Below are 21,893 nucleotides of genomic sequence, written 5' to 3' on the forward strand. Positions count from 1 at the left end.
CCAAGCTCATTCAATAACAGGGCTGTGAAGGAAACAGACAAAGACAAACACAGAATAAGAGACCAGATGAATAATGAAAGTAAGAGGAATATCAGCAGAAAGAAATCCAGGCAGATCCGATTACAGTGGTAGGGAGCTGCTACTAAAAAATTGGTGCACTCCAAGTTAATGTGGCATTGGGAGTATTTCCAGATGATCCCAGAACTGATTTCTGCAAACGTGTGTGACTGATTCTATATATATAAACAATTCACTTTATATATTATTTCTTGACATTTAAGAAGACATTTCTACCATATGTTTACACACAGTCTATACATCTAGTTTGCCAAATATAGTAGAAATATTTTATGAAGTTAATCCTAAACCTTATTTGAGCGAGCCTTCCTCTTGAAATAAGTGCCTGGCAGTCAGTGAATTCAACATATGGAAGTCTTAAAGCATCCAGGATCTCAGGGATTGTACCTTTCAATGGAAACAGAGAAAACATCTTAGGAAATTCCATTTTGGCCGCCCCGCCCATAAGGAGACTTTGGCTCAAGATGAAGTTCTCTCACTGGAGGCTCTATTTGCATGATATTTTGGTCATCAGGGAATGCTTATGTTTTTTAAATCCTCAAAATCTGCGTCCCAGGAATCAGTGCTTACTTGTGTGTCCTTATCTATGACCTGCACGGTATAATCGGTATAATCGGACAACCAGATAGCTTCTTGTGGACACATAATTCCACAGAAACTGACAAGACAGGGACAGAAGGCCTGGGGCAGCGGAGGTGGGGTGTGGCGCCTGACATACATAATTTGTCTTTCAGGTTTTGTGCTTTAAACCCAGACTATAGCTGTAGCACTTTATTCTGGTGAAAGCTACCTGACTAAATGTATCAAATAAATTACTTCTAGAGTTGTAGATGGGAAAGTTACAATTACCTTTTCAGGACCAGTTTTCTCTCTACTGGTAGTGGCATTAGAGGATACTTTATAAAACAAGTTAGTAATTTTATTTATGGTGACACAGATCCACTTGTTGGGTGTCAAAAGCAAATAGTGCTATCAAGGAATTTTAATTTGCTTTTATATGAAGGCATATTTTACCAAAATGACAACTGAAAGAGCTGTATTCAAGATACTCTTCCTTGAGATAAAAGGCAGTCCTTTGGAGGAATGCATTCAGAAGTAAGTGCTTTTTCCTGTATGTTAATGAGGCATTTTTGATCCCATCTTTGTAAGAAATCGGCACAGTTTTCTAGTGTCTTTTTCTTCCGCCTGCTGTCTGTGGAGCATATTAAATAGGCTGCATTAAAATGGGTCCCCAGTGCTCTTTTCTCCATCATTCCAAAGGCTCCTGTTACCTTTTTGAACATGATTAAGTCAGGACAACTTTGTTTTTGTTTGTTTTCTGATGGACTCTGAGGCCAGTGAGTTCTTACAAAAGTGGGATTAGTTAAATTCCCCCAAATGTTGGGTCTGTATAGGAATTAGTCCTTTGCATTTGATTTTTTTTCTTTACATGTAAAAGTTTACATTTCTTGCAAAGTGGTCACCTAATCATCTATACTGCCTTCATCAATGGTTTAAATGCAATTAATAAGCGCTATTAATAGGTACTATGCTCGTTTTATATATATATATATAATTAAGTGTATATACCATTGCTTTTAAAATGACCACTAGGGCTTCCCTGGTGGCGCAGTGGTTGGGAGCCCACCTGCTGATGCAGGGGTCACGGGTTCGTGCCCCGGTCCGGGAGGATCCCACAAGCCGCGGAGCAGCTGGGCCCGTGAGCCATGGCCGCTGAGCCCGTGAGCCATGGCCGCTGAGCCTGCGCTTCCGGAGCCTGTGCTCCGCAACGGGAGAGGCCACAGCAGTGAGAGCCCCGCGTACCGCAAAAAACAAAAACAAACAAACAAAAGAAAATGACCACTATTAGAGGGTAATTATGGGATGCCCTCGGAATAATTCAGAATAAAAAAACTATTTTTAAAGCTGATATAAAATTCCTGTCCTGGGCTTCCCTGGTGGCGCAGTGGTTGCGAGTCCGCCTGCCGATGCAGGGGACGCGGGTTCGTGCCCCGGTCGGGGAGGATCCCACATGCCGCGGAGCGGCTGGGCCCGTGAGCCATGGCCGCTGAGCCTGCGCGTCCGGAGCCTGTGCTCCGCAACGGGAGAAGCCACAACAGTGAGAGGCCCGCGTACAGCATAAAAAAAAAAAAAAAAAAAATTCCTGTCCTTCCTTCTCAAATATAGGCCATATAAAATAGATATTAAATCAAAGACAGCAAAAACTATGGCTTCTTTCTTTCTTCAAATAGTTTCTAAAAATATAAACACAAAAGTCTAATTATAAGGATACTGCTGTTTATTTTTTATTTTTAGAAAAAAATTCTATATGTTAGTAATGTGTCAATTCTACAAGAATCAAGATTTTGAAGCATAAGGCAGGATTGGCCTTAAGTAAGGGCTAAGTTCTTACTGAACTACCATATCCTTCCTACTAAAGAAAATTGATATGACCATGGTTTCATACATATGGTCTCTTTTAAATATCATATCTGATGATATGAAAAATATTTTGCCAAAATGAACACTAGGATATTGATGCCACTACTATTTAAGGATCTTTGTTCTAAGTTTTTTTTTTAAAAAACTGGCTTCTCTAAATTAGACTAATTATTGAATTCTTCTGAAATTTCCTATTAGTTGCCATTAGACCCATCTACCATGACTAATAGGCATTAAGTAGTCTCCATCACTAACATTTTAGGGGATATTTAATAGCTGGAATCAAATTTTAGAATGATTCCCGAATAGTGAAAAACTAAACCCAGAAATCATTCTTTTATGTCATCCCTTCTGAATTACAGAAATCTCTTCCAGTATTTCTGGAATCTGGTATCAATCAAGGTGAGCTGGCATTTTCTGAAGAAAAGGGGCATTGTTTGGTGCATTTGTGAATATGGGCAGGAAAATGAAATGGCTAAAGCTTCAAAGGAGAGGAAGTATAGTACTTGGAAGCCGAGGAATAGGAGAGAGTTAAGTGTGAGAGTAGGAGACACAGAGAGAAGAGTACAATTTCTCGCTGGTATGTCTTTGTATACTCTCACACCTTTCATTCCTCTTCTTATCCATTTTGGTTCCTCAAGCACAAGGGAGAAACTGCACTCTTTCTCATATTCCTCACGGTCAAATATTCTAATGGTAATGATCTTCCTGTGGGAACACAAGACAAAGGCAAAACAAATGGTTGGAGTCACACGCTCATGCTAGGTGTTCACCAAGCAGCATGTTACTGTGATGTTATGGAAGGAGAACTGGCCACACATGGACCTCCAGGAGTATGTAAAAGGGCATCCAGGTACTCCCAGCTGGCCCCGTTAAGTTTCCTCTGCCAATCCATCATTTTTACAAATTCTTCCTGCTTCAATGAGCAGTCAGGAGGTATCCCAAATTAGGAAGAGAAATCAGAAAGTCGGCTTCATGTGGGTGCAGGAAGCAACAGCACCAACTTTCCCAGGCTCGATTGCACTGACAATGAGTAGCTCAGACTGCCATGTGCAGAGTGGCCCAAACTGGCTGATGGAGCTCCAGGCTGGGCCCCCTGTGGCCCCAGAGGAGATCTATGCCCCGTTACATAGGTGGAGGGATGTGTGCATTGTAAGTCACGTTCTGAAGAGTGCAGGCATCCAGGGGTGGCACAGGCCAGCGGAAGCTGTTGGGCTCAGCCCTGGAGCAGTTCCCCCACCTTTCTTCTCACTCATCTCCACCAAGCGGGGCTCGCCAATCTCAAGGAGGAAGGTCTTGTTTTTCTCATACTCCTCATCATCAATTACCTTGACTGATATTGTTTTGCTGAAACAGAGAAGAACAGAAATTGACGAACAAGGGGAATAGGAAATAGGAGAGAAGGAACATAGAGAAGAGGAAAGCAAGGTTAAAGAGTGGCACTTCCAGACAAATGGCAACTGAGAAACTTCTGGACCGTGAGGCTGTCCTTCCAGAATGGGTGTGGGATGGGTCTGAGAGAGTGGAAAGGTCACCTGATGCACAGCTGCCTTGCCCAGGACCACAGAATTGTTTCAGCCAAAATACAGCATTCATATGACTAGGTTTATCATCATCATGGGAAGCAGGAAAACATAGATCACAATAATAAGAAAAGAAAAATACATTTATTTAGTAAATGCCTTGACCACAGGATTGTCTGAGCTGTGCTCTGGAATTCAACCCTTTGAAACAAATCAGTAAACCGCATCAAAATATGAACAGAGGTTATATCTGAGTAACGGGCATAAGGGTCATTTTGGGGGGCCTTCATTATGCTTTACTGTATTTCCAAACATAACATTTTTACCATAAAATTTTATTAAAATAATAAATGCATAAGAGCATCACCAAATAAAAGTCTTTTATCTTACCCCACCCAATGTCCTAGACTCAAACTCTTTTTCAGGTGAGTCAGATGTTCCACCTAGATCACAGGGGAAGTTGTTCATGTTTTGTTTGTCTTTCTAAAGATGGAAGCCTCCTAAGGTGGGGGTGGGGAGTCATGATGTTCTAGTTATTTTCTTCCCTCTCAAAGATACACTCTACCCTACTTTCAAACTCCACTGATACACCAAGGCATTTCATTAAGAATTCTTCCTGTAATCCATCCTTTAGAGCTTCTTGCCTTATCCTGTGGTTGTGATTGACAGGTAGGTAGGACAAATGCAAATATTATGCAAATCTCAACTCCCCACAAGACTTGATGACTCTGAAAAGAAATTTAATGTTACCTTCTAATTAATAAGGGCTTAATCACTTCATGTATTACAACTTATTCAGAGCCCCCAAACACTTGTTTGTCCTTGAAAATATTTTTTTTGTTCAGTACCATTGGCCAAGAACATTTCTGACTAAAGGTTTTTTGTGTTTTTTTTTTGCAGTACGCGGGCCTCTCACTGTTGTGGCCTCTCCCGTTGCGGAGCACAGGCTCCGGATGCGCAGGCTCAGCGGACATGCCTCACGGGCCCAGCCGCTCCGCGGCATGTGGGATCTTCCCGGACCGGGGCACGAACCCGCGTCTCCTGCATCGGCAGGTGGACTCTCAACCACTGCGCCACCAGGGAAGCCCTGACTAAAGGTTTTAAAACAATGACTTCATAAAGACACACAGCTTTAATGTCATGGACATTATTTAGTTTTGGTGGAATTTTCTAGGTCTTCTGGAAGGAAATTAGTCTATAACCTTTTTTTTTTCAATATTGATCAAAGCCCTCAAGTTTCATGTAGACCTATGCAAGCCAAAGAGCACCAGTCTTCTTTTCTTGTATGAAGGAGAATAAAGGTAGAAGTTGCTTTTAATTGTCTGAATTTCCCAGCCCCTAATGCTAAGTGAGATCAAATGATTGCTTCTGATTCTTGGGAGCCTCATAACCTCCTCGCTGCTCCTCAGCTAAAGAACATCCCCCATAGCGCTCACATCCCCATTTCTCACTACTAAGGAGTTGGAGTGCATGACGGTGCCTTTCTATCTCAGCTCTGTCCTCAAAGGCCAGATGAGCAGCTGTCAATGACTAAAGCAATAATCATTTTTTAAGAGCAATTAGATATTTACAAAACTACCAACAGTACGACAAAAGTCCAACCACATGTGTATAGTGAAGAGTTCCTAACTTCTAGAACTATTTTTCTGGAATTCACCCATTTACTTTATATATACATATATATATAAGTACCCTGGTGTAGTCAGGGCAGGCTGTATATATATATATATATATATATATATATATATATATATATACAGCCTGCCCTGACTACACCAGGATATCTGATCATTCCTCAATATCCAAAAAACACAAAATGTCAGAAAAGCACAAGAAGATGTAAGAAATGATGATACGTGTGTTTTTAATTTCGGAACTGAATTTGATGTTATAAGTGAGATCAAATTTACTCTTCGAAAACCTGCCAAACGTCTACCCTTTTTGTCATCCAACTTATGTGTTTTAGGTATTAATTTCCATCTTACTGCCTTGTAATCATAAATTATACTTGTACATCTCTGCTAAAGTCACCAGCATAATATGACCATGGGTGGGAAAACATTGGTGGGCATTAGAAGGGCCCTGCTATCGTCTTCTGGCCCCAGTGGCCCCAAATTCATTACCGAGGCACTTCATGGTAGGGTACGTGTTGCAATGCTCTTGCATATATTACTTAAAAACATCTGACTTATCTTTTTCCATCTTGTACTTCCAATCTATCTCACGTCTCATATTTTATTAGATTGTAGAAATAAAGAAAACACAGTGGAGATGGTTGTAGTAGTCTTGCTAACAGGGCGAGCATTTCTTTAGGAAAGGCTCCCAGTTTCATTCCCAAAGGGCAACATGACCACTTATTCACAAATAAATAGAAAAACCCAAATAACATAGTGTTTCTTATCCTTGGTGAATTTAATCTGCTATTGCTATGATAGGTTTATTTTCTACACTCTGAGTAGCTGATGAATGTGAGAAATATAGGGTCCCACCCAATTTGTTTGTATAATAAAATAAGCACATAAAATTTATCAGTAGACTATCGCTATTCACTGGGATCATAATCCTTAGAAAACGTTTCAGTACTGGATAACTATGACACTGGAAATTCAACTTACGAAGGGAAAGAAAACAGTACCTCCGTAGGTACTTGGCAAAGATGCCTAAAATGAATGGGATTTGCATAATGGCGTATTATTTCAAAATCATTAGTAATACAATCAGTAGTGCCCTTGACAGGAGGAGCCGTTAAATTATATATTGAGTTTGCTTCTTTTGCACAGTAAAGCTATTAATAGGAAACTTGATTATTAAAGGACAATTCAGTCAATTTAAAGAGGCAAGATAAAGTCAATCATTATGAATTAGCCCTCTGAATCAAGAGGCAAAAATCAGAAGGGACCAGTAATGTTCACTTTTTGCTTCAGAACAGAACTATTCCTCCCCTTAGCAAAGGTGGAGAATGTGAAATTAACCTATATAAATTTTAAAGGATCATATCCTTGCGATGTCTTTTGCTCACTTTCCAGAGCCTAACTAATACAGGAAAGGGACTGTCGTTGCTTCTTCCATCACTGGGGATGTCACAGGAGATGGAGTTTATCTGGTGAAGAACCCAGTTCCACTAGCTTGATAATCAGCAGAAGTATACCTCTCTGTTCCTCACAGTTCTGCAGTGGAAATTATATCTCAAGGACTGAAGGGATCTTAAAGGTCCTCCAGTTTGCCCCCCATTGCCACACCGATTCCCACATTCACAGGGCTTTTGCACTGTCCCAAAGACTCCCTCTCTCTGAGAACACAGATTCATGTTGTGTTGTACTTTGCTTCCATTTACCAATGGGAAGCAGTCAGATAGCTGTTGTTCTTTCTTTTTTTTTTAATTGAAGTATAGTTAATTTACAATGTTGTGTTAGTTTCAAGTGTACAGCAAAGTGATTCAGTTATACATATATATATTCTTTTTCAGATCCTTATATATATGTGTGTGTGTATATACATATATATATAAACATGTTCTTTTTCAGATTCTTTTCCATTATAGGTTATTACAAGATATTGAGTATAGTTCCCTGTGCTGTACAGTAGTGTTGTTATTTCTTTAAATTAACAGGTTAACCAAAACAAGATCGGAATAGTCAGGCAGACCCAGCCCTTCATCTAACAACAACCCCTGCACTATTATTACACTGATAAGGAACGGATAGAAAACTGTGTCACGCAATTTTCAGCTACCATAATTATGATGAAGAAGGTAAGGAGAATTTCTCACTTCATCTTTTTTACATCACTTTAAAGTTGAAGAGTATACTATAACAATTATGTTTCCTAGAAACTAGCAACGAGTTACAAATCTCATGATGACATTAAAACATTAAATAATTTGTCAGGACGGCCAAAATTTTTATGGATATACATTTTGGATCCACTTCTAGAAAAAAAAAAGCATTTGGTTATTTAGTGGAAAAATACAGGTTGTTCCTTTTGATTTTTGCAGTGCCTTTCCTTTGATGATACTAAGCCCACATCTATACTTTATTTCCAAGTCTCTCTCTTATCTGATGGGTCTCAAAGGACCAAACATCTTCAAACATTCTAGTAAGGAGCTCTTATATCAGGTGGTGACTCAGGTAAACTGTGAGAAAGAAGAGAAAGACATGGTGTTACTAGTGGGAGCTAAAAAAGAAAGTCTCTTCCAAATACATTCTAATCTCTCATTATTAAGCCAAAGTCCTATCAGTCTCTTCAAATTTCAGCCTCAATTAGTCCTTCTGTGGTTTCTTTTCCCTAAGACCGCTCTTGATATTGGGAGAAGTGAGGAAAAGAGTTGGAGGATGAAAAAGAAGAGACTCTTTCTAAATCTTCATAAAATAAAAAAGATTCTAGTGAGTATTTCACACCTGTAGATGCTACAATGTCTCTTTTAAAATTTATTTTATTTTTAAGATTTAGCCTCTTTTCAGGCGTACTCAGGGGTCAATGGACTGATCGGCATTTTGCATCTTTTAGTTCACCAATCAATCTTCATAGCAGCCCTGGAAGCGACTTCTACAACTTGTACAATTCAGAGGAAACAATGACCAAGAGAAGTTAAGTAACTTCCAAGGTCACAGAGTGAGACTCCTGTAACTGGCTCCAAAGACCAACATCTTTCAATTATGTGACCCACGCAGTCCTTATTCATTCAGCTGTGCAGTAGTTTTATGACCACTTTAAAAGATCTGAATCATTATTTTGAAGTCATATACAGGTTTATTGTTTAATCTTTATGTTAACAAAGACTACCTGGATGAGCAACGATAGATTTTCAATTCTGTTTTTAAAAGGAGTGCAGCACATATTAACATTCAATGACGGCTGTCATGAAAAGGTAAATCCTTGAGGCGATAAAGGTCCTGTTAGGATTAACTGAAAAGCACCATGAACACACGAGGGCTCCCCAACTCTGAGGAATACGAGCAACCGACCAGCAGCCTTGGCTTCACCTGGAGGCTCGTCAGTCTGGTCTGACGTTTAGAAGAATGTATTTAATAAGGAATAGGTAGCACTGTGAGGAAGTAAGGGTCAAAGCTAAATTTTAGATCTAATCAGTTATCTAGGCTGAAGCGTGGGAGAGACATTTAACTTTGTCCTTCACTGGTATTCTTTTCTGGATTATAGAGAGCACGTAAAGTTGTCGTTTTCTCCTCTCAGGAAATGCTGGTCTCCACAAGCAAACTTAATAGTTATAGATGAGAAAACACCTTTAGCCTCTGGGCAGCAGAGTGATTTCCTTCTCAGAGAGATAAGAATTCTGGTGCTAGGTTTTTAGACAACAGAGGTTCTATTTGGAGAACAGAATAACTAAGGGTTTCATTTGCCACAGAAGACAGTAATTAATGTCTTATATGCTTTCTCTCAGAGAGCCTCTGAGCCATGTCAGTCAAAGGCCATGTCTGTGGAACTGGAAACTTTCCACCTGGAAGCCACCGCATTCAGACTCAAGAAAGAAGTGACCCGGGACCGACCTCATCCGAAGGGAAAATATCTGGCAATTTCTCTGATCACAGAGTGATGTCATCAGGTAAGGCAAGTTTGACATTGAATCCCCAGTACGCCTGATGTTAAAAGCTTCAGGATAAACTCCTCTTACTCAAAAAAGACAAATAAACCAACTTAAAACGCGCAAAGGATCTGAACAGACTTTTCTCCAAAGAAAGTAAACCAACGGCCAATAAGTACATGAGATGCTCAGTATCATTTGTCATCAGGGAAATGCAAATCAAAACCACAATGAGATGCCACTTCACCCCCACCAAGATAGCTATAATCAGAAAAACAGATAATAGTATGTGTTATACGGAGAATGTAGAGGAACTGGAACTCGCTTACATTGCTGGTGGAAATGTTAAATGGTATAGAGGCTTTGGAAAAGTCTGGCAGTTCCTCAGAAGTTTAAAAATCAGGCTACCATATGACCCAGCAATTCCACTTCTAGGTGGAACTCAAGAGATTTAAAAACATATGTCTACACAAAAACTTATACATGAATGTTTTACAGCGGCATTATTAATAATAGCCCAAAGTTGGAAACAACCTAAATGTCTGTCAGCTGATGAATGGATAATCAAAATGTGATACATCCACATAATGGAAGATTATTCAGCAATAAAAAGGAATGAAATTCTGATACAGGCTACTAAAAAGTAGTGTTAATATGTCACCCCCAAACATACTGCTTTGGTATATTGATTATTTTGAGCTGGGGGTATGTAAAAATAGCAAATGCAGGGAGACGCTGTCTCTGAACTTCTCCCATCTGCCTAAAGACAGATGTTCCAAAAGGAACTCAAATGTCATAAATTCCCTCCCTGAGAAATTCATCAACCAGGGAAAGTGACTCTTATCACAGGAGAGGAGACTAGAAGTAGACACCAGGCAAACGTTGTCACAAACTGTCATATCTCCCATCTTTTCTTCTAAGGGTCCATTCATTTTTCCTAAAAATCATGTACTCTCCCCTAAGAAGCCAATATCCTCTCTCCCCGAGCCCTATTAAGACAGTATTCAAGCTTACATTTAAGCCACCTCAGAGAATGACTCATTTTTCCCTGGGTATCTCCCATGTACACATGTTAATAAACTTGTTTGTTTTTCTCTTGTTAATCTGTCTTTTATTACATGGTCTCAGCCAAGAACTCTAAAGAGTAGAGGGAAAATTATTTTTCCTCCCCTGCACTTTGACATGGATGAACCTTGAAAACATTATGCTAAAGTGAAAGAAGCCAGACACAACTGTTCAGACATTGTATGATTCTATTTATATGAAAAGTCCAGAATAGACAAATCCGTAGAGACAGGAAGTAAATTAGTGGTTGCCTAGGGCTGGGGATTGGGGAATAAATGGGGGTGACTGCTAAGGGGCATGGGATTTCATTTGGGGGTGATGAAAATATTCTAAAATCGATTATAGCAATGGTTGCACAATTTTGAGACTATAATAAAACCCACTGAATTGCATATTTTAAATGGGTGAATTCTCTGGTATGTGAATTATATCTCAATAAAGCTGTTATTACAAAACACAACAGCAATGACAAACAAACTTCAGGATAAAATCGTAGTCTAGAAAAAGCCGTTTCCTTGGGTAAGAAAAGGTTGTGAGAATGTTTGGGGTGAATTTTCAGTTAGAAGTTTCAAATTTTGTTAGTACTGCCAAACAGAAAACTGGGGTGCTGCATGGCCCTGAGACAGTGAAAACCATTTGCATCAAAGCTAAGCGCCCTTGCTGTGACGGCTAGCTCCGCCACCCCTCAATCCCTCCCTCTCCCCAGGCAGAACACTCACTGCCTCCTTCAGGATCAAGGGCTGTTGATGTCGTGCTTTGACAGGTTAAGCATTTCTGGTGGATGTTACCTCAGGCCTGGCTTCCTTGGCAGGTTTCTTTTTCCCAGAGTATAAAGTCTTATGAAAAAATCAGAAGTAGCGCTTCCTTCATAGCATTCATTTAAAAGGAAAGGAAAGGACTCTAATTGTGGGTTATGCCTGCTGCCCTTGCAAAGCAAACAGTTCTCTTCACATCACCTAGGGCGTTATCCAGTGCTCTTTTCGGCATTGATTTCTCTCTACCAACAAGGAAAGATATGCTTGCTATGTGTTGCCTTTGTATCGCTTGGCTTAAATTCCTGGCCCATTTTAAGCTTTTTTTTTTCCCTTCAAGACTTGACTTTGTGGGCTTCCCTGGTGGCGCAGTGGTTGAGAGTCTGCCTGCCGATGCAGGGCACACGGGTTCGTGCCCCGGTCCGGGAAGATCCCACATGCCGCGGAGGGCTGGGCCCGTGAGCCATGGCCGCTGAGCCTGCGCATCCGGAGCCTGTGCTCCGCAACGGGAGAGGCCACAACAGCGAGAGGCCCGCGCACCGCAAAAAAAAAAAATTGACTTTGTGAGTTGCTTGGTGATTAGGGAAAGAAAGGGGCAGTCAGAGAAGACCGACACATATATTCTCAACATTTTCCATAAGTGACCCCAAACAATTTTCCATAAGTGACCCCCAATTAACATTTTAAATAGGATAAGAACAGACTGCTTTTCATATTATTTCTAATAATACTTTTACATCCTTTTCAGATTATTGGTGAGGAACTCTTGGCATGACTTCACTTGGGAGTGTGTTCAAGGTTCCATTCTAAGATGGTCATAGAAGAGGGACTAGATCATGACTTAAATCTACTGTTTCCTTCATTGAACTGTCCAGGGCACCAAACTAGGACTCAAGTTACCCTGGATTTGTATCTTGACTCTGTCACTTTCTAGCTGAGATATGTGGGCCAGTTCTGGCATCTTTCTAGACCTTAGTGTTATCATCTATCAAATGTGGATAAGGAAGCTCACTTCGCAGTGACTATAATATTCACAGTGTCGTGATGATCAGATAATGGGTGTCATCATTCAACAACTGTGGATAATAAAACTTCACACGTGACTGCAAAGGTCAAATAATATAATGCATGCAAAACCATTCTGCAAAGGACTATAAGATGTTAGGAAGAGTTGTTATTAGTTGAAAAGGAGTGGTTTACTTTATAGTTTTTACTTGCTCCTCCACCCAGTCACCCAAAGGGGCAGCTGGCAGGTGAGAGGTGGAGGTCAGAAAATACTCAATGGAGTAATGGGCAATACCCTCAAATTCACTCTCAGATGTAGCTTGGGACCACATCTCACATAATGGACTTTCCAGGTGCAGAACTCTAAACTTAAAGATGCAAAACGCATAAGAAGTACTGGCATATATCCGGAGAAAATTCTATCTCGAAAAGATACACGCACCCCAATATTTATCGCGGCACTATTTACAACAGCCAAGACACGGTAGCAACCTAAATGTCCATCGACAGAGGGATGGATAAGGAAGATGTATATACAATGGAATATTACTCAGCCATAGAAAAGAATGAAATATTGCCATTTGCAACAACATGGGTGGACCTGGAGAATATCACACTAAGTGAAGTAAGTCAGACAGAGACAGATATCATGTGATATCACTTATACGTGGAATGTAAGATATGATACAAATGAACTGATTTATAAAACAGAAACAGACTCACAGATATAGAGAACAAATTTATGGTTACCAAAGGGGAAAAGAGGGGAGGTATAAATTAGGAGTTTGGGATTAGAAGATTCAAACTACTATACATAAAATAAACAACAAGGTTCTACTGTGTAGCACAGGGAACTATATTCAATATCTTGTAATACACTATAATGGAAAAGAATCTGGAAAAGAATACATATATATATATATATATATATATATATATATATATATATATAACTGAATCACTTTGCTGTATACCAGAAACGAACACAACTTTCCAAATCAGCTACAATTAAATAAAGAGAAATACTAGTTAGCTTCCCAGTCCCAGCCCTGACAGGTGTCCACTCACCACGTTAGCTGGATACACAAAGGGGACAGAAGTTGTACTTTTCCTGGAGCTCCTGGTATGAAGCAGAGCCTGACAAATCCCGATGGTACTATTCTTTAATTTAAATAGACTCCGAAGATGAGAGTTGCTAAAGTAGCAGAATCAAATTAATTCTCCAGGAGGACTTGTCATCCGTGCACTGATCTCTTTGCATTATCAAGTGGTAACTGAAATCATTGCTTCAAGCAGAGCAAGGAGCAGGGACAGCTAAAAATCCTCCTGTTCTCTGGGGCATACCAGAGGGCAGTGTCACAGAGCACTGGAGTAGTGATTTTCCAGCAGAACCTTGCTCTACTTTATTTCCCTCTGCTTGCTTTTGAATCTGAATGGCAACAAATTCATTTGTTCAAATGCAGAATAGGAACAAGCGTAATTCTTTTTCGATCTCTCTCTTTTTAGCAATCAATTGTCAGCTTTAGAGCTACCTTCCTATCCTTAGAAGACATGCTGGTTGACCACTTGAAAGAGACACTGCAGAGATCCTAGAGTTATTGTTCCAATAAGTAATGTGCTGGGAACTCTGGAAGCCAACACCCTCCCCAAAAGGTTCTATCCTATGATGGTATGCTAATGTGGAAATCACAAGAGTAAAGTTTGCTAAGAGAAACTGATATGGATGTATTTTTAAATGTCCATAATTTTGTGATGTATAAAATGTATACCTTACCATTGCTTTATTTCCCTGCAGCTAATATATACTTCCGTCTTAAGAAGGCTAAATGAATAAGGATCCTGGGTTTGTTACCTACATGTGCACGCTGAGACGATTTGTCAATTTAGTGAAAAACAAAGTGGATCAAGCACTGGGCACCATGTTGAAATACATCAGAATGGATCTTAGTCTTATTGTTTAATAATACTGACATTGTGCAAGTTCCATGAGAGAGGCCCTTTTAACAAAATGATGGAGGATTCTCACCAACTTTTTTTTTTTTTTTTTTTTTTTGCGGTACGTGGGCCTCTCACTGTTGTGGCCTCTCCCACTGTGGAGCACAGGTTCCGGATGCACAGGCTCATTGGCCATGGCTCACGGGCCCAGCCGCTCTGCGGCATGTGGGATCTTCCCGGACCGGGGCACGAACCCGTGTCCCCTGCATCAGCAGGTGGACTCTCAACGAACTGCGCCACCAGGGAAGCCCTCTCACCAACTTTTAAACTGATTCCTTAATTTGTTAGGATTGTTTGTAATCTGAGATCTTCACTGTATTCCTTAAAGGGAACAAAAAAGGCCAAATTCTCTAGAAAAAGTTGTTTTAACAAATTTCTCAAGGTTGAGGATAACGTTAGGAGTACATTGGGGCACTGAGTATCTTTTCTACAAACTGAACACATAAAACATTTTAGTTCAGTTTTAGAAACTTCTGTGAAATCCTCAATTTGCCACTGCCCTTTATAAGAATTTGAAATTAGATGAAATTGTTGCTGTTGAATTTCAAAGAAACAGTTGGCTTTCCATTCTTTTCAAAAGCTCTCTTCATCTCGAACATTTTCAACATTCCTGGGTTGTCATTAGACTCTCTCCAGAGATTACTTATACCTTTGGTCCTTCCTCCTTTGTCAAGATTCTTTGTTCAAAGTAAAGAGTTTCCCTGGAAAGCAATGGAAAGATTTCACTCTTAGAACATTATAGGACAGCAGCTAGAATATGCTGAAAGCATCTCTATCCAAAAGAGGCCAGCTTTAAAAATAGAACACCAAGAAATAAAGCTGGGCTTTCTTAAGGTTTTTAATTCATATCCTCTTTCTCTTTTCCTTCCTTCCCTCCCTTTCTCCAAAGCCACAAAATATTCAATGGCAAATCAATCTCTCTCTGCATGCATTTGTATAAAATATTCTGAAAGACAGGATGCCAGGAATTTTCTTGAACATAACTAAAATAAAGTGATAATTAATGAATTGATGCTGATTTTTATATCTCACATTTCTATTCCATGTCTAATATTTTATTGGTATTCTACATTAGATTGAGCAATCAATACTTATGTCTTCATACTATTGTAGGGGTTCAGAATGAGCCTCCCCACTGTTGCATGAGGATTACTTTCAGCTAAAGGCAATCAAGACCCTGTGGATTCAAGAGAAACTATCGCCTCTCCATTAACTACCTAGAAGAAATTAAATTGGCGATTTTTCCCAGAAAAAGAGTTATGACCAGAGATAAATTTTATCTAAGTGGCATTATGTGTATGGCAGGGCAAACATCTAATTACCAAACATCTGTTCTTCTCCTAACAGTCCTATGGATGACCCTCCTGACCTCGGAAGCCCCGGGTCCAGCACCTATTCCTTAATTCAGGATGGCATCTATCTCATTTAACTTTTCTGCTTCTGAACCTCTCATGTATACGGGATCTCTGACCCTCTCATGCATGTTGGGTTCCTGTATGTATGAAATTAAATTTGATTTTCTCCTGTTAATCTGTCTCATGTCAATTTAATTCTTAGACGAGCCAGAAGAACCTAGAAGGGTAGAGGAAAATTTTTATTCTCCCTGACACTATCTATTCTATAAATATGTTTGGATTTTAATTTTGTATTTCACAGTGGAGGCCTATGGTTTACAGAAAAAAGAAAAATATTTACTTACCCAGTGGGTATAAGGTTGGAAAGACAGATTGGGTTCAGGTTTCTTTATCCTGAAGGTGTTATGAAGAAAGCTCTCCAGGAAGTCTATTAAGCTATTCCAATGTTAATTTACTTCCATAAATAACAGAATTATTAAGACTAATCAGGTCCCTGTAACCATGACCATGGCTCTGAGTGGTTCCACAATACTGGTGGGGAAAAACGACCTCCTAAAATGCTGTCTTGGGAAAGGGACTCAGGTTGCAAAATTCTTATTCTGTCATTTACTATATGAACCTGTGTGAGTTACTTCCTCTTCCTAAGGCTCCTGCTCTGTAAACGGGCTATAAAAATGGTATTTATCTCTGACTGCTGCAAATAAATCGTGATAACACATATAAGGTGCTTAACACAGAGCCTGGCATATATTAAGTGCTAAATGAATATCAACTAGGTCTACTATGACCACGAGCAATATTGTGTTAAGAGCTGCGACTCTTGGGATTGAGCTGCCTGCAAGTCGTGCAAATGAATTAATCTATGCCTTAGTTTCCTCATCAGTAAAAATAAAATAATTACATCTATATCATGAGGTTGTTCAGGGGATTCTATGGGAAAACAGAACAGGACATGGCACACGGGAAGCACTCAATCAGTGGTGGTTATCATAATTACTGTTACAGAATGCAAGGAAGAAAGGGACTAGGGACTAAAGCATTTCAGTAAAGCTAGTATCAAGGGGTAGGTTAGTAGAAATCAATACCACAGATTTTTTTAAAATCAAATTTTCAGTGTATATCTTTGGCATTTGCTTTCCCTGATAACCCAGGCAAAACTTGATTCTGACCCTATTCATGTGAAACATCATAAATTAGCAGAATGAACAAGTTAGTATTAGCCAGTCTGTACTTCATGGGCTCTTTTTCACTAAATACAATTCAAGTAATATAAATTGCTTTCAGATCATTCTTGTGTTATTTTTCTAAACGTGTTTTTCCTGCTTGTTAACATCATACTTATTCGCCGTTGAGAATCTGACAGATGCAGAAACGAAGCAAAAGAAATAATAATCACCCATAAGCCTGCCACTAGCGATTACCACTTAACATTTAAAAATGTTTGCTTTTCGCTTTTAAAATACACAATTGCATAATCTGGACCACATTATGTGTGTATGTATGTGTGGGTGTGTATAAATGAAATTTGGTGTCATGATTTTTCACTTCATGTTATATTTTGGACACTTCCCATGACATAAAAAAATATAAAAACTCTCCTTTAAAATGGCACAAGATGTTCTATGACATGTCTTCACAATAATGTAATTAACTATATTTTTTACAGTTATATGTGATAATGAATTATAATAGTAATGGATTGTGGGCCATTCATTTCTTTCTCTCTACTGTCCCTATCTAAACAGACTGATCTATATTTTAGTAAGGGGGTGGGGAATAACTAAAACACACCGAAAATATTATGAACTTTTGGCACTTTCTTATGGATGAGCTACCCGGGATTAGGTCTCTTAGAGCTGAATGTTTATTTTCCCTACAATCCTCTTTACATGCTTGGGCCCTATCCTGGACTCCTAACCTAGACGGTAACTGCCTTCTTCTAGTTCTTCTATTGGTCTTTATAGAAGTTCTTGTCTGAATTCTGCCCTATGGAAAATGTATACATCCATTTTTAAAAGGAAAAGTTCTCTCCTTGGTCATTCCTAACCTCTTAGCCAGTTTTGTTGAAAAAATTTTCAAGTATCACCTGCCAATGTTGTTTCCCTAGAAGGCCATTCTGGCTACCTTGCTAAGCTTCCACTGATTATGTAACACACAGTTCCTCATGCCAAATCACTCACAAAAACCAATGATTAGTGTCCTTCTACTAATCACCCATTCCCAGGTCTGTCATCAAAACAGCATCAGTCATTTTCCATTCAAATTCAGCCCCTGCCCTCCCAAACGCTCTACTCTCCAGTCTAGAAGAGTCTCTCAATCCCTGGTCATAGAAATCTGTTGGTTCATCTCTCATTATACAGATGAGCAAACTGAAACTCACTGAAATTAGCCCACACCTCAAAGCTGGTGGATGCCAGAATCAGGATTAAAACTCATCTTCAGACTCTAAATCCACGTCTGGTATTTGTTTCCTCTGCAATTACCCTAGTGTTTTTCTTCTTGGGTGTTGCTGAAATCCATTTCACCACACTTCATAGAAAACTTTTCCTTTCCCATCTCTTTTTTTTTGAGTTGTTGTTTTTGTTTTTGTTTTTTTTTTTGCGGTACGCGGGCCTCTCACTGTTGTGGCCTCTCCCGTTGCGGAGCACAGGCTCCGGACGCGCAGGCTCAGTGGCCATGGCTCACGGGCCCAGCTGCTCCGCGGCATGTGGGATCTCTCCAGACCGGGGCACGAACATGCGTCCGCTGTGCATCGGCAGGCGGACTCTCAACCACTGCACCACCAGGGAAGCCCTCCCATCTCTTTTTAATGAAGTAAAAACTGATGCTGATAACAGAAGGAGATGCATGACTTTCTTTGTTAACTCATTGCCTTTTCATCGTTGCCCATCTTGCTGACGGATGCTTTATAAATTAAACAGCCCATACGATGGAAACACAGACTTTTTTTAGTGAGGATGGCCAAACAGAGTCATGATCTGGTGAGTCTCTGCCATGAAAACAATCTACAACATCCACAGAAACACTAAATAAAGAATAAAGAAAAACTAACCCATAGTCTTATTTGTATCCCAAGTCTTCTGGGCACCATGTTTAGCAGTTACCCATCTTTGCATTTTTCTCTCTTTCCTTCCTTCTGCAACCAGAGCCACGGTGCATCCCTATCACCCACTAGATAAGGAACCTGACAATCTATCTGTACTGAGATGAGAATGGTGGATAATTGTGTGTATGTTTTTCATTTACAATATACTTTTAATTTTAAAGAGACCCCGTTGGCTTAATTCAAAGGGAGTAATTATGGAAGGAAATAGCTTTGCAGCCATGTGGCAAGGCTATAAGTGCTCCGACCAGTGTGCGTCTATGTGGTGAAATATTTCCTGAGTGTCTAATCACAGACAGGTAAAAATTAAAACTGATATAAACTATGAATCAAAAGTTATTACGAGCAAAATATCAAGGGCCTCAATAGGCCCCCTGCTTTCTGCTTATGCTTTTCACTGTCTGCAGGACACAATGATTCCTTGACTGTGGACTCACACTGAACTTTTCAGGGGCGGCACTTATTTGGATGTTTAAATGTTTTCCAGGTATTCTATTCAGTTTAAAACCGCACAGACAGTTATATTTGGAGCCCATATTCTTAGCAGAAGGGACCCAAGGCATTTTATAGGTAATCATCACAGAGAAAATCAGCAAGAAGACGATTAAGCTTCTTATAGATACAAGCGATTTAAAGCTGAAAATCAAAATTAACCAAAAACAGAACGGAGTTTATTGGCTTTGAATTGAAAATGTGTTTTGCCTTTTTTTTCCCTTTTATGGTTCTTGTTTGTAATGGAAGTTTTCCCCAGGTAGACTTTATAGAACCAGAGCAGGCTTACAGAATGCATATAATGACATTGTTTAACAAAATTGAACCACTAGACCAAACACAGTGAGAAAGTACTTGGTGAGCAATTCTGGGATTAACTAGAGGGATCCTGATGAGTTGCATTTAAAGTACACATTGATTTTAGGGGAAAATCTGCAAGTCGGCTTGACAATATTTTTTGATTTTTGATTTTGTTATGGATTGTATGTTAGTGCTCAAAAAGCAAATCCTTGCCATTATATTAGCTTTTGATGCAGACATACTCTTCTTATAGGGAAAGGTTATTGTTTTTAGGATTTGTGCTGTTTCATAAATTCTCTAGAAAGTCTGTACCTTTGTTCAGAGAATCTTGTAGGTGGCGGGGACATAAGAGATCTAGATTGGCATTTACAACACAGATTTATAGCTTTTGGCTGTAAATATGTTATAAATATTTAAGGATACAAGTACATTTATAGAAACATAAATATGTTTATATTTATATAACATATACATATTTATATATGTTTTAGCAGCATGACCTTGGTCATGTCACTTTCTCTCTCCAAATTTCAATCTCATCGAATGTAAAATGAGAACTGACACGAAAAACAAATGAAATAATGTATATGAAAAAAGTTTGTACACTTTGAGCATTTTCAAGTGCAAGGTGCTAACTTAATCTTCTCATTTTGCAACTGAAGGAACTTAGGTCACTTGATTATAACAATCTTTCTATTTTAGCTTCCTCAGTTCCACTCTGAAATATGTATAGAATATGTATAGTATACTAATAATAATATTCCAATATTCATTTTTGGAAAATAGGAGTTTATTGTGTGAACAGAACAGCAATAATATCTGACACCTTTCCATGGATCTCCTTTCAGAGCTACATTTTATGTTTTTATAACTGAAACTTAGAATTTATAGCCACTATACTGTTGACTGCCAGAACACGAAATAATACTTTATTAAATATTTATTGATATGTCCTACTGGACTTTAACACTTCTATTAATTTTAATCATGGAGAATTGGATTTGACTTATATTAATCATAATATATGGTTCATTTAATAATATGAAGAAATAGAGAGAAATAAGAGTGCATCTCAAGGATAGGTCTATGTATCCCGAATAAATCCTACTAATTCAGTAGAAATGAGAATTACCTATCTATCTATGTATCTATCTATCTATTTTTACTATGTAGACCAGAAAACCCTTAAAAGGTTATTTATGGATTCTTCCCTCTGTATTAACTTACTGTCTTGGTGTAATATTCGTTAAGTCCTGAATACTTTTTCTACTGAGTTATCTTTGAGTTTCTGGCATAATCAAAATTCACTTTATGGTTCTAACTAAATGTCTTTCATGACGTAAGACTTCCTGATACAGATATTCAAAGATAAGTGAAACTGATGGTGGAAATGAAGGGAATCCATAAAGACACAGTTCTGGGTCTTCAGAGCCCCAATAATGTAAAGTCTTGTCAAAGCCATCTACACTCAACAGCAACCATGTTGCCAAGTGCCAGGACAACCCTGGGTACTCTGTGTGCATTCCGCATGGCAATGAGCACTGTGCCAGGACACGGTGTTTGCTTAATAGACGTTTGTAATCAACACAGATCTCACTGTACATATTTGTACTTGAGTTTGTGCCAATCCATCAAGGTCTTTAGATTTCTCGGTAAAAACAGCCCACAGATTTTTTAGATGAAAAGATAGGCTTCTTAGCATAGATTTGGCCATGAGAGTGAACAAAATGAGTGTCGTGTACGTGATTCAAGCACATGACTTGCACTTTCCTGGGAAGGGCCAAGTGAACTTATCAGGTAGGCACACGTCAGATCCCTATGGCATGTTGTTTTGTCCAGCCATTCCACGAACTTTATCTGGTATCAAACCATGTGTCAGGCCCACGTTAGGTGACAGGGATAAAAAGAGGAATATGAATTCACAGCTTAGAGGAGTGACAGGCATGTAAACCAAAGACTGCCTACCTCTCTATGTGCTAAGTATAAGCATGGGCTCTGTGCTGTGGGAGCTCGGGGTGGGGGGGCAACTTCACAAACGGCAGGAATAATTGGACTGGGTCTTGAAGAAAGAGTAGAGTTTTGCCAGGCAGAAATGCAAGGAAGCCTCAAAGACAAAAAGAGAAAAACAAATGATGCAAATCACAGAGAAATGAAAAAGCACATCAAGAAGGGTGAGGTGCTGTCTGGTTCCTGTTTCCCATGTACACGTACCTGAAGGAGGGTTGATGGAAGGTGTATCAAGGAAGAGAGACTGGGGTCAGGAGA

At 39.3% G+C, this 21,893-nt stretch overlaps 1 protein-coding gene across 10 annotated transcripts in view; it reads right to left on the reverse strand.

The window, feature by feature from the left end:
• Window positions 1-21,893, reverse strand: part of SLC8A1 (solute carrier family 8 member A1) — a 344,617-nt gene that overhangs the window by 80,845 nt on the left and 241,879 nt on the right. For 8 of the 10 annotated variants that reach the window (XM_032652088.1, XM_032652087.1, XM_032652082.1 and 5 more), the window contains one exon: window positions 3,104-3,207. The exons of 1 other annotated variant lie outside the window; for it this stretch is intronic. In XM_032652088.1, the coding sequence (XP_032507979.1) occupies window positions 3,104-3,207 (104 nt within the window). Of the gene's footprint in view, window positions 1-3,103; window positions 3,208-3,739; window positions 4,909-21,893 lie in introns of those variants that run through there. One more of the 10 variants, XM_032652090.1, reaches the window with a different exon arrangement.

The sequence above is a fragment of the Phocoena sinus genome, chromosome 13, assembly GCF_008692025.1.
Source record: "Phocoena sinus isolate mPhoSin1 chromosome 13, mPhoSin1.pri, whole genome shotgun sequence".
Taxonomy (NCBI): Eukaryota; Metazoa; Chordata; class Mammalia; order Artiodactyla; family Phocoenidae; genus Phocoena; species Phocoena sinus.